The sequence below is a fragment of the Erinaceus europaeus genome, chromosome 15 (assembly GCF_950295315.1).
Source record: "Erinaceus europaeus chromosome 15, mEriEur2.1, whole genome shotgun sequence".
Lineage (NCBI taxonomy): Eukaryota > Metazoa > Chordata > Mammalia > Eulipotyphla > Erinaceidae > Erinaceus > Erinaceus europaeus.
Genome location: NC_080176.1, coordinates 3,416,940 through 3,429,294, shown reverse-complemented (window position 1 = coordinate 3,429,294; position 12,355 = coordinate 3,416,940). Strand labels below are relative to the sequence as shown.

At 53.7% G+C, this 12,355-nt stretch overlaps 1 protein-coding gene across 9 annotated transcripts in view; it reads left to right on the top strand.

The window, feature by feature from the left end:
* Positions 1–581: 581 nt before the first annotated feature.
* The window catches only part of RBFOX1 (RNA binding fox-1 homolog 1), a 1,765,566-nt gene continuing 1,753,792 nt past the window's right edge, over positions 582–12,355 (top strand). For all 9 annotated transcript variants that reach the window (XM_060172406.1, XM_060172410.1, XM_060172405.1 and 6 more), the window contains exon 1: positions 582–746. In XM_060172406.1, the coding sequence (XP_060028389.1) occupies positions 594–746 (153 nt within the window). In that variant the 5' untranslated portion in view covers positions 582–593. The remainder of the gene's footprint in view (positions 747–12,355) is intronic.

Here is a 12,355-nt window from a genome sequence, read left to right as displayed (position 1 = left end):
CCCGTCCTCCCCGTCCTCCCCGTCTTCACCGTCATCCTTGTCCTCTGGTCGTCCCGTCCTCCGGTCCTCCCCGTTCTCCTCCCCGTCTTCGCCGTCATCCCAGTCCTCCAGTCCTCCCCGTCCTCCGGTCCTCCCCGTCCTCCTCCCCGTCTTCGCCGTCATCCCAGTCCTCCGGTCCTCCCCGTCCTCCGGTCCTCCCCGTCCTCCTCCCCGTCTTCGCCGTCATCCCAGTCCTCCGGTCCTCCCCGTCCTCCCGTCCTCCCCGTCCTCCTCCCCGTCTTCGCCGTCATCCCAGTCCTCCGGTCCTCCCCGTCCTCCGGTCCTCCCCGTCCTCCTCCCCGTCTTCGCCGTCATCCCAGTCCTCCGGTCCTCCCCGTCCTCCCGTCCTCCCCGTCCTCCTCCCCGTCTTCGCCGTCATCCCAGTCCTCCGGTCCTCCCCGTCCTCCCGTCCTCCCCGGCGCGGTGCGCACAGCGGCCAGCAGGGGGCGGCAGAGCCAGGCGCCGGCGGAGCGACGAGCCCGCGCTCAGATCCCGCGCTCCCCGCCAGCCCCGGGCTGGGCAGCTGCTGCCGTCCGCCGAGTGCCGCCGCGGCCATGGCCACCCCCACCGGCAGCCCCGAGCAGCGGGACGGGCTCGGCCGGGCGCGGCGCGACGACGACGCGGCCCCCGAGGAGAAGCGCCCGCGCCTGGGGCCGGAGGGCGCCGCTGCCGAGCCGGGGGCCGGCGCCCAGACAGGTGGCGGCGCCGTAAGTGGGGGCCGGGCGGGGGCGGGGCGGCGACCCCCGAGTGCAGCCGACGCCCGCGGGCGGGACCTCCGCCACCCCGTCTCCCGCCGCTGCGCAGCCCCGACTCGCGGGCGCCCACCTGCGCGCGGGGAGACCCGGGAGGGGCGCAGCTGGGGTCCCCGGGGGTCGGGGGTGATCGGAGCGCCCCCATTCCCCGGGCAGCTTCGCGCGGGGCTCCTCTGCGGGACTTCCGTGAGTGCCCGCCACCCCGGGAGGCTGGGGAAGGGGTGCGGACTCTGGGAAGCCAGCCGGCCGGCCGGCCCCTCGCTCCTTGGCCGCTCCCTCAGTGCTGGACAGCGGCAGCGGGGAGCAGGCAGGTGGCATCCGGCCCAGAAGTCGCTCCCCTCCCCAGCCCTTCTCAGGGGCAGGGAGGCAAAGTTCGCACAGAGGGACAGACAGAGGTACGCGAAGGGGGATTTGTTGCTTCTTCACCGGAGACGTGGGAGGGAGTTCTGAGGCCAGACCCCCCCCCCCACCCCCCAGCACTTCTGCTTCTTCTCCAGAGCCCCCAGTCGTGGCCTGGCTGACCTACCTTGTGGGAGGTGGCCCTGTGTCTGGGGCCATAGGGGAGCTGACTGGATAGTCCTGTCTGAGGTGAGGGCTCCTCCCCCACCTCCGGGGACAATGGGGTTGACCTTTCTGCTTTTTCCAAATGTTATTTATTCCTGACCATTTACGCCACTGAGCTTGCCTTAAAAATATGGTCAGTCACCAGGGAGCCCACGAGGGACTGCCCTTCTGTGGCCCAAGTCCTCCTTGTAGGCTGCACCTCCCTTTCCAAGGCCACAGTCGGGGCAGGCTGAGCAGGTGTGGGATTAAGGCTGGGCTGTCACGGGCTCCTGTCCTGGGCCTACTGGGCACCAGCACCATGTGCATCCCAGTGCAAGAGGCCTGGGGAGCAGAGCACCTAGGGAAGGTTGACTGGGGCGGCCTGATGGCAAGAGGGGCAGGGGAGCTAAGTGCCCTGCAGTGGAGAGGATGGAGTCCTGGGTCTAGAACACAGTCTGGAGGCATTGTGCTGCCATCAGAGTTTTGCTGCGGAAGCCCCATCCCCCCACCCTCCCTCTTGCACATGGGACTTTGCCAAAGACCAGGAACTAGAACAGGATGAAGTGACCCGGGGCTGGAACTGTGGCTCTGGCCTTTCTTTGCTGGGTGGCCTGGGACAAGGCGTTTAACCTCCCTGAGCTCTCTCAGCCTGGTGGGTGAAAGGGATGCACGGACAGATCTTGTTTCATGGGGCTGTTATTGCTGATTAAGTAACCATTATGCAAAGAAAGCACTAAGCTTTGCACCGAGCTCATAGCCGGTGCCTGACAAATGTGGCTTTAGTGTGCAAGCTCCCTCTCTCCTGGTGTAGTTTGTGTGTGCGATTCCAGTTGGGGGGGTGCATCAAGACACAGGGCGATAGCTCAGGGTCCCCTTTGAAGATGCATCCTGGAGGTCAAGAGCATTCAGTGCAGGAGCTGAAGTATCTGTGATGCAGAAGCTCACACTCAACTTTTTGGTTCATAACGGAAGACAGGGACTTCAGGACGTGAAGCTTCATCGGGACAGAAACTGTCCTTCCTTCCTTCCTCAGCCTGACTGTGAATCCCCTTTGGGCTCACCTGGATCTTCGGGGACTGGTGGCCCCCACAGAGATAGCGCCTTGGCTGCCTATGAGAGTGATTTCTCTTCTGTTTGGTTTTTTTTTTTTTTTATAGGAATATTCCTTTTAAAGGGCCAGAAAGCCGTCTCAGGCAGGTGCCTGAAGCAGCAGCAACCTCACTGAGCGGCAGAGCCCATCTTTACTGAGAGACCACAACCAAATGGACCTGAAGAGCAGAATGCTTTTCCAGGAGATTTTGTACGTGTGGACCATTAGCTTGGCTAAAATGTCAAAAGCATCCTTGTGCTCTAATAGCAGATTATTTTTAGAGGCAAGTCATTTTGGGCTTCTCTCCACAGAGGCTGCCGTGGGCATCACTGTCCACGACACAGCAGCTTCATTTAAGGAGAAGATGTCATTTTCCCTCACAGGGTCTGGTGCCCTGGGTGACTGATGCTAACACGGTGACTCCCAGGCTCGGCTGCTGTCTTGTAATGGGGGGTCGTTTTATCTGGGGCTTACTAGGGGATAATTTTAGGAGGCAAACTGCAACCCCAGCAGGTTTTTTTTGGGGGGGAATGGGGGCCAGAGGTGAAGACTGAATCCCCCACCAGGGAGCAGAAGTCTCCCCAGGCTTTTTCTTTCTTGAAGAGCTGGGCCCTCCAGTGTGTGTGCTTTTCACTGGCCCAGGCTGCCTTTTCCTTCAGATAAGAGGGAAGGAGAGATACAGAGGGAGGGAGAGATACCACAGTACCCTAGCATCCCCTGGAGCACCTCCCATATGCTGGGGCTCGAACGTGGGTGGCACCTTACCAGGTGAGCTCTCTCTTAGCTCCCCGCCCAGCCCCACCCCCCAGACTTTCCCTTCTTTCCAAAGCAGCACTGTTGAGAAGGTATCAAAGAGCTGATGATGATCGACTGATTCCTCTAGAATTCCCAGGGTGAAGCTGACCACAGTGCTTGCTGGGGAGGGAAAAGGCTCTCCCAGGGAACCTTGATTGTCAACCTGGACCCTTCCTTCAGCTCATCCTAGGATTAGGCTTGGCGTAGATTTCTGGGTTGCTCTGGGCAGAGCTGAACATTCAAAGGTGGTAAGGCAGCAGCATCTCTAAGTCCCCTGATGGGCACCCCCACTTGGGAGAAGCATGAAGGAGGGTGGGGGCTCCCTGTGCAGGTGAGTTCCCAAGGCAGGTGTTCCCCCATCTTGTAGGTGATGGTCTGCACCTGGGTGTCCCATTGGACCCTGCTGACTTTGGGACTGAACCATTTGGAGTACATTAATTGGGATACGTATCTTGTGCCTCTTAGAGCAGTTAGCCTTCCTATGCCAAGCCCCGGATGCTGGTTTACCCTGTCAGCAGGTACTTCAGGGTGTAGGTGCTGAGTTCTGTCCCTCTTGTGAACACTGTGGTCTCGGGCAAGCCACACATCCTTGGTGGCACTCGTTTCCTCTTCTACAGAGTGGAGAGAGTGAGGTCTGAGATTAGTGGAAGGCTCTGTGGGGATTCAGTCAGATTACAAGGTAGTATGTAGACACTGCCTGGCATAGAACAGATCAAATGGCCAACACTGTTTTAAAGTTATCTGGGTGAACCAGACTCCATCATCACCTACTTCAACTTCACGTTGCCTTTTGTGTGTGGGGGGGTGGGGTGGGGGTGGGGTGGGTGCTGTCTAGGCTTCCTGAAGTCACCACAGGAAGTCACCACACTTGTCCCATCATTGCCCCTGGGTCTTGAAGTGCAGGATTCTGGGAGGATGGGGTGTGGGAAGCCAGAGCTCATCGTGCTCGGGGTTCATGCTTGTGCTGGAGAATCCCAGAGCCAGAGCCTAGGCCGACATCTGGATTTCCGGGTTTAAGCACAGCTGGACTCCATGGGGCTGGAGCGTTTCCCATCCAAGATAGAGATATCTCCCAGGCAACTATCTGTCAAGCTGACACGGAGACATGGCCGCCCACTGTCTGTCTCAGCCCCCCTATAATCTGTGAGGCGAGCTTCTAGAACTGCGGTGAGTGAGTGGGCGCTGTCGGGAGTCCCCCCTTCTTAAGGCAGAGTGTAGTGCATGCTGGTTGGGGGGCCTCTGAGGAGGAATGAGTGTGGTGGGGTGGAGGGCATTCTTCTCAGTGGCACCACAGAGGCACCGCTGCATTCTGCATGGTTCAGCCCCTCTGTGCCTGGAGTTGTTTGAGACCATGAATTGTGTTGTCCTTGGCTGTCATCATTTCAGAAGTATGTCTCCCAGTGCAGGCAAACTGGAGCTTGAATTGAGTTCTTTCAGATAGAAATACTGACTGCTGCTCCATCTCCTCTTGATTAAAAAAAGTTTTTCCCCCTGTAAGATGGTAATTGTCCCTTTGTGTGCTTGCAGTATGACTTGGAATTCATGGAGGAGTGGGGAGACCAGTTTGGGCACTGGTTTAGAGGTCTGTTGCAAGGTTATCAGTGGCTTGGCCAACCACGGTGGTAGGGTGGTAGTTCTGTGCTTGGATTCAGGGATGCTGGCCCAGCAGGTCTGCTGGCTCCTGGGGATGAGAGAGAGTAAGTGCCAAGGTGACGTCCACAATGGTAGGGCAGACCCCAGGCTGGATTTTCTTATTTTAATTTTTATCTTTTTATTGTCACCAGGGTTATTGGTGGGACTTGGTGTCTGCACAACAAATCCACCACTCCTGGCAGTCATTTCTCCCCTTTTTTATTTGCTAGGAGAAATTGAGAGGGGAGGCAGAGGGAGGGAGAGAAGGAGGAAGAGAGAGACAGAGATGGAGAGAGACACCTGCTTGCTGTGCTGCTTCTCTACTCTGGAAACCTCTCCCCTGTGGGTGGGGAGTGGAGGTTTGATCCTGGGTCTCTGCACATAGTAACATGTGCGCTCCACCGGGTATGCCAGCACCCAGCTGTCCCTCTTCCCCCAGATTTGATTTTGAACTCTGGCTCTGAGACCCAGCTGACAGTGGCTTACAGGATAGAGGGCTCTTGGGCTGGAGATTCAGACTTGAAGGCCATCAGTGGGGATGATACTTGGCCATCAGGGAACCTGGCACTTGGGCTCACCCGGAGGGGAGTGGAGAGGCAGGAGAAGGGCTTCAGTATAAACCAGGGCCCTCTTCACAATGAGAAGAGAGTGCAGAAGCATCAGAGGAGCGACAAGTGGCTCCCTGGACAGTGGAGAGAGAAGGGCCAGGTCAGCTGAGTTGAAGAGCCTGTGAGACTGAACAGCTCAAGCTCACCAGCTGTTACTGGGATTCTAATGGTGGGCAGTGGGGAGGAGGGTCCAGAGATTCAGCCATGTCTGAGCGTCCCCGAGTGGAGTGGGTTCATGAAGCAGGAGTCTATGTGGGGCCTTCTATGCTGGATGGTCCCTGTCTGCTTTCCTTTGGAGGGGAGCCCTCCTCGTCTGGCTGGTTTAGCTGGTGCTATTGGGAGATCTTCACTTATGCACTTGGAGACAATTTGCTTTTCTCGTTCCTTCTCCAGCTGCTGCTCTCTGTGCCAGGCACTGGACCAGGTACTCGTCTTCCAGATGGGCCAGTCCTGCCTCCTAGAGACCCTATTCTTTTTTTAAAAAAAATTTTAATATTTATTTATTTTCCCTTTTGTTGTTTTTTATTGTTGTTGTAGTTATTATTTTTGTTGTCACTGATATTGTCCTTGTTGGATAGGACAGAGAGAAATGGAGAGAGGAGGGGGAGACAGAGAGGGGGAGAGAAAGACAGACACCTGCAGACCTGCTTCACTCCCTGAGAAGCGACTCCCCTGCGGGTGGGGAGCCTGAGGCTTGAACCGGGATCCTTAAGCCAGTCCTTGTGCTTTGCGCCACATGCGCTTAACCCACTGTGCTACACCCCGACTCCCAGAGACCCTATTCTTATGCAGAAGGTCCTCAGACCAAGTTGGCCTCCCACTTGTGTGTGTAAATAAAGTCTTATCAGCACACAAGCATGCCTCTTGAGATCCATGGAGTCTGTGGTGCATTTCTGCTACAACAGGGAGCTGAGTAGTTGATCAGAGACTATAAGAGCCTCCATCTTGAGCATCTTTGGAGTTGGCAGGCAGGGGTTCTGAGTGGGTTCATTTCTGTGACCGGGCACCAAACTCATGCCTGCAGGTTTTTGTAAGGGAGAGAGAAAGGTGTGTGTGTGGGAGGCATTGGCAACCTGTCAGCCTCCTCCTAGCATTTCCTAATATTCCCCCAGCAGCTGGGGAATGGGACAGTGCAGTGGGTAAAGCATAGTACTTGCATGACTGGGGTCCCTGGTTTGGTCCCTGTATCTGCATATGTGAGAATGATGCTATGGCCTTCCTCTCTCCCTCCCTCCTTCCCTCTCTCCCCTGGAATACATAAAATTAAACTTAAAAATAAATCTTAAAAATCTCCCTAAGATGAGTCCCCAGTGAGCTGCCCAAATCCGGTGAGGTCAGCCTTGGCAGTGCTATGACTCTGGGGTCCAGAGTGTCCCAGTCACCAAGGAGAGAGAGAGAGAGAGAGAGAGAGAGAGAGAGAGAGAAGAAGAAGAAGAAGAAGAAGAAGAAGGAGGAGGAGGAGGAAGAGGAAGAGGAGGAGGAGGAGGAGGAGGAGGAGGAGGAAGATGGATTTTTGCAAGCACAAGTACCCGGGTTATTGAAATTAACATTTCCCCCGAAGTTTTGTAATGTCTGGGCATGCATATTTAAGCGTCTGCCTCAAAAGCTCTTGCTAATAAGCAGATGGTACATTTAGCTTCCTTTTTTGTTCTCTGAGCAACCTACAGCTTCCTGCACCGCCCTCCTTGCAGACAGACAACCTCACGTGGAAATGACAGTCCTTTTGACCCTCAGCGCTTATTCAAGAGGCCCAGGAGAACCCAGTGTTTGGGGGCTGCTCCACCAGGGGCTGACCTTCATTTACCCTTCCTTCCCTACCCCATACCCCAACTGGGAAGTTGTCAGGTTGCCTAGAGTCCACAGGTCTTGGCCTTGGCTTCTCCAAAGACTCCGGTCTGTGGCTGACCCCCCAGCTTCATTGACTGGGAGCAGGAGTCAGAGAGTGTAGCCCCAAGGGGGAGGGAACTGAGAAAAGCTGAGGGGAGGAGGCACCAATGGAGACAAACTGGAGGGGCAAAGAGCTGGCCACTAGAAGCCAGGGTAGAGGGCACAGAAGAGAAAGTCTTGCTTGCCTCCAAGCAGAGAAGGCAAGTCTCTAAGCACTTCTGGGTGTGTGTGTGTCTGGGTCTCAGGAATTGTGCTTGGCTCCCTTCTGTTCAGCTTCAGTGCCCTGGGGTGGTCCTCCACCCCTGCGTTTCCTGGGCTTCGTGTCCCCACGTCCCGTCCCTCGTTCCCTGATAGCATCATGGGTCCACCTGCTGCCAGCCCTCCTTTCCAGACAGCCCTGCAGGGCTCTGTCTTTGTGGGGGGCTCTGCTTTGTGTCTCCAGGTAAGGGGCACGTGTGAGCTGGGTACCCTCACTCAGGTTGGAAGGCATGGGGACAACTTCCTCTGCTCTCCCTCCTCAGTCTTCTCTGATTTCTCCATGCAGAGTCAGAGACTGAACCTGGGGCCTCACATTGCTGAGATTACCACTAAGCGAGCTCCCTGGACCAATGTTCTCTTCTCAACCTTTAGAGAGGTGGGGGGTGGCAGGCTGGAGCAATAGAGAGGAGAGATACCATAGAACCTCTTCACTATCCATGGAGCTCCCCTGGTGCCATCCTGCTGCTCTGTGTGGTGCTGGGTTCAAGCCCAGGGCCTCATGCCAGCAGTCTGTGTGCTGTACCAAGGGGGCCTTGTTTGTGGCTTTGATTCTGTATTCTGTGTTGTCCTGTGCAGCCCTGGTCTCGAGGAATTGGCTGAGGAGGCGATGCTACGTGGTCTGAGTCTGATTTCTTGGCTTTTATCCGTTTATTTGCAATACAATTTATTATTTTCTCCTTATGAAGACTTTAAGCCGTACCTTTATATAGAAAACAAAGATATGAAATGACTCCTCTCTCTGTCTGTCTTCAATCTTGCTTCTCAGAGGTAACTAACTTCAGGCAAGTGCATTTTTCATGGAGATGGTTTCATTTAATTTTATTTATTTGTGGAACCAGTAGCGTGTGTATATGTGGTCTTGCTTCTCTGGGTCACTAATTATTTTTTGGGGGGAGGGCACTTTTTATTTTTTTATTTTTTATTTTTATTTTTTTTAAATAATTTATTTCTTTATTGGGGAATTAATGCTTTACATTCAACAGTAAATACAATAGTTTGAACATGCATAACATTCCCCAGATTCCCATTTAACAATACAACCCCCACTATTCCATTCATCATTTTTCATGGACCTGTATTCTCCCCACCCACCCACCCCAGAGTCTTTTACTTTGGTGTAATACTCCAATTCCATTTCAGATTCGACTTGTGTTTTCTTTTCTGGTCTTGTTTTTCAACTTCAGCCTGAGAGTGAGATCATCCCATATTCATCCTTCTGTTTCTGACTTATTTCACTCAACATGATTTTTTCAAAGTCCTTCCAAGATCGGCTGAAAACGGTGAAGTCACCATTTTTTACAGCTGAGTAGTATTCCATTGTGTATCTAGACCACAACTTGCTCAGCCTCTCATCTGTTGTTGGACACCTGGGTTGCTTCCAGGTTTTGGCTGTTACAAATTGTGCTGCCAAGAACATATGTGTACACAGATCTTTTTGGATGGATGTGTTGGGTTCCTTAGGGGAGGGCACTTTTTAAATTCAGATAAAGAGACAGAGGGAGAGAGGAGGGGAGAGAGGGAGTGAAGGGAAGACACAACATACCTAAGCTTCATCCACTGCCATAGCACCTCCCATGTGGCACTGGGGTCAAGGTATGGCAATGCTCACCTGACATGGTGAGCTATCTCTTTTGGCTTTTTCTTGTGAGAAGAAAAAAAAAGTGACTGGGAAGATGGCTCAGTGGGTAGAGCGCAGGACTTGCGTGGGTGAAACACCAGACTCTAGCTCCTGCGCTGCAGATGCTAAAGCTGTGCTCTTGTTGGTATGCATGAGACCCCTTCTGTTTCATTTGGTTTAAATCCCCCCCTGCTTAACACTATTCTATTTACATAACCACTTCATTCTATTTACATAACAGCTGTTAACAAGCACCACCCTCCCTCCAGGGCATTAGTGGTTCAGTGATAGAATTCTCACCTGCTCCACCCCTTCTCCTTGTCACACCCTGATTCTCTCCTTGTCACACTCTGATTTTCACCAGTCACTTTTCTCTCCACCCTCTCTATGTCACATCCTGTTTCTACCCTACTTGGCAAGTATAAATAAAGACAGCATTGTGAGTTTTAGGGTACTTTAGGTTAGTTTAGCTTAGCTTGGTATAGATTGCGCTGCGTCCTGCATGAATAAAGAGATACTGCCTACAGCTCAACCATGAGTCCCTGGTCGTCTGTTACCCGCCCGTGAAGCCAGCCCGGCGAAAACAACATAGCCCGGCGAAAACAACATGCTCTGGTCTCTCTCTTTCACCCACAAGCAAATGAACAATGGAATAGTGTTGGCTTTATTATCTGGGAAATCCTCCTCTCCACTTAGCGAGGTGTCTGTGACATCATCTCATGGAAGATCCACTCCCCCTGGAGGCACTTATCTGCAGTGTAGACATCTAGCTAGTGTGGACCACGAGGTCTTTGTGAAATTGCCTGAATAAGTTTCTCTGTCCAGTGTCTCGCAGTATGTTGGTCACTAGCGTTTGTGCAAAGGGAGAAGACGTAAACTTGGGGATGGAGGCCTCTTTGTTCTTCAAGCCATTCACCATAGCCATCTTTCCGTGACTGCTTTCTTCAAATTTATTTTCATTTTTTTCCCTTTATTGGGGGATCAATGATTTACAGTGAGCAGTAAAATACAGTACTTGTTTGTACATGTGTAACAGTTCTTCACTGGACATGGGCGCTGGCAGCTGGATCTACACCCCCAGCCTGTTTCTGTCTTTCCCTACTGGGGTGGGGTTCTGGAGAGGTGTGGTTCCAGGACACATTGGTGAGGTTGTCTGCCCAGTGAAGTCAGGTTGGCACCATGACTGCTTCTGAAGTGCTCCTGACTGGGAATTGGGACTGGAGATCGCATATCAGGCTACATTGCAACAGACTCTTCTGATCCTCTTCCTGCCAAAGGCACGTGTGTGGGCTCCCACGGGATGGACAGGTGTCTTAACCGCCTCCAGCTCTACCCTAAGAGTTTTAACCACTTCGTGCTGTGTTTCATTTGGATGGTGCCTGCCTGTTCCAGGTTGCAGATGGACTGATGGGTCTCCCAGCTCCCATCCCATGTGGCCTGTGCTTGTGTTTCTCTAGGATATTCCCAGAACAGGAGATCCAGGTTATGGGGTGTGGGTGGGGAGCCTCTTGGTTGACTCTCCATGACAGAGCTCCCCAGGGGTCTACAGGCCATTCTGGGGTGTGGGGGACTTTGTTCTGAGCCAGAAGACCCAAGAAAGGAAGATGGGGGAGGATGGGGGCCTCATCTTGGCCCTTTGTGTTGAACTCTTAGAGGCAGGTGGGTCTGTGTGCATGTGTGAGTGTGTGTGTGTGTGTGTGTGTGTGTGTTCTTCTCTACGAGTTTCCAGGTCCCAGGCTGTGTATCTATGGGCCTAGAGTTTTAGACTAACTGCAGCCAGGAGGTGGCTCAGCAGAGGGTGCAGGACTTGCATGCCGGAGGCCCTGGGCTGGATCCCCAGCACTGCACACACCAGAGTGGCGCTCTCTCTGGTCTCTCTTATTTTCTCTCTCATGACATAAATAATGTGAATCTTCAAAGAAAAATAAATATAGGAGGCACGGTTACAACAGAATGTTCAATGACAGGGTCAGGTGGTAGCGCAGTGGTTAAGCGCACATGATGTGTAGCACAAAGGACCAGTTCAAAGATCCCGGTTCGAGCCCCTGGCTCCCCACCTGAAGAGGGATCGCTTCACAGGTGGTGAAGCAGGTCTGCAGGTGTCTATCTTTCTTTCCCCCTCTCTGTCTTCCCCTCCTTTCTGTCCTATCCAACAACAATGACATCAATAACAATAATAACCACAACAACGTTAAAACAACAAGGGTAACAAAAGGGAAAAAAATAGCCTCCAAGAGCAGTGGATTCGTGGTGCAGACAGAGTCCCAGCAATAACCCTGGAGGCAAAAAAACACAAAAGACTGTTAAACAGTATTTTCTGTCTCTGTTTATCCCAGTGCAGTACTCCCTGCTTACAGGGCTCTCCGAGAGTCAGCTTGGCTGCTGCCCTGCACTTCGTCTTGAGATTTTCCCCTTGTCTGTATGACCGACAGGAGGGATGGTGTCTGAGGGCACCAGGGTGGGAGTGGGTGGACAAGACCAGGTGCTGCAGCAACCCCTGCCCCCAAGCTGCACCTCTTTCCACTGAGGCCAGTTTCTCTCCCACCTCGCTGCAAACACAAGGGCAAGAATTGCCCAGCCACCTGGGTTTGGAGCCTGGCTGCCCAGCCAGATGAGACACACACAGGGCACAGATGGCTGCAGAGCTTCCGGCTCTCTGCGAGGGGCCTGCAGATGAAATGGGAGCCCTGTGCTCTCGGCCTCCCCTCCCAGAAAACCCAGGCCCACAGACTCTCCTTCCTCCTGGCAACCCAACCGCTTGTGCTTTGCCAAACAAACAAAGCCCTTCATCTCCACCATGAAGTTGTTCACGAGCCGGCTGATTGATCCTCCAGTGGGCCTGCTCCTTGGCCCTCTCCCTGCTGCCGCCACCTCATTTCCATCTGAAAGGCGCTCACGAGAAACCAATGGGCTTTGCAGAACTGCTGCTTCCCTTTCACTGGTTCTGAGGGCTCTTGATGGAGACTGAAATTATCTGTGTCTAGTCCCCGGGTACCCCAAGCCCTAGGGGACATTTGCACTCAGCTGGCTGGGCGGTGGGTGGGTTAGTACGCTGTCAGGGAGAAGACCGGACTTGTGGCTGAACCCAGGACAGCCCTTGCTGGCAAACACCTGTGAGGCCCCTTGACCTGTG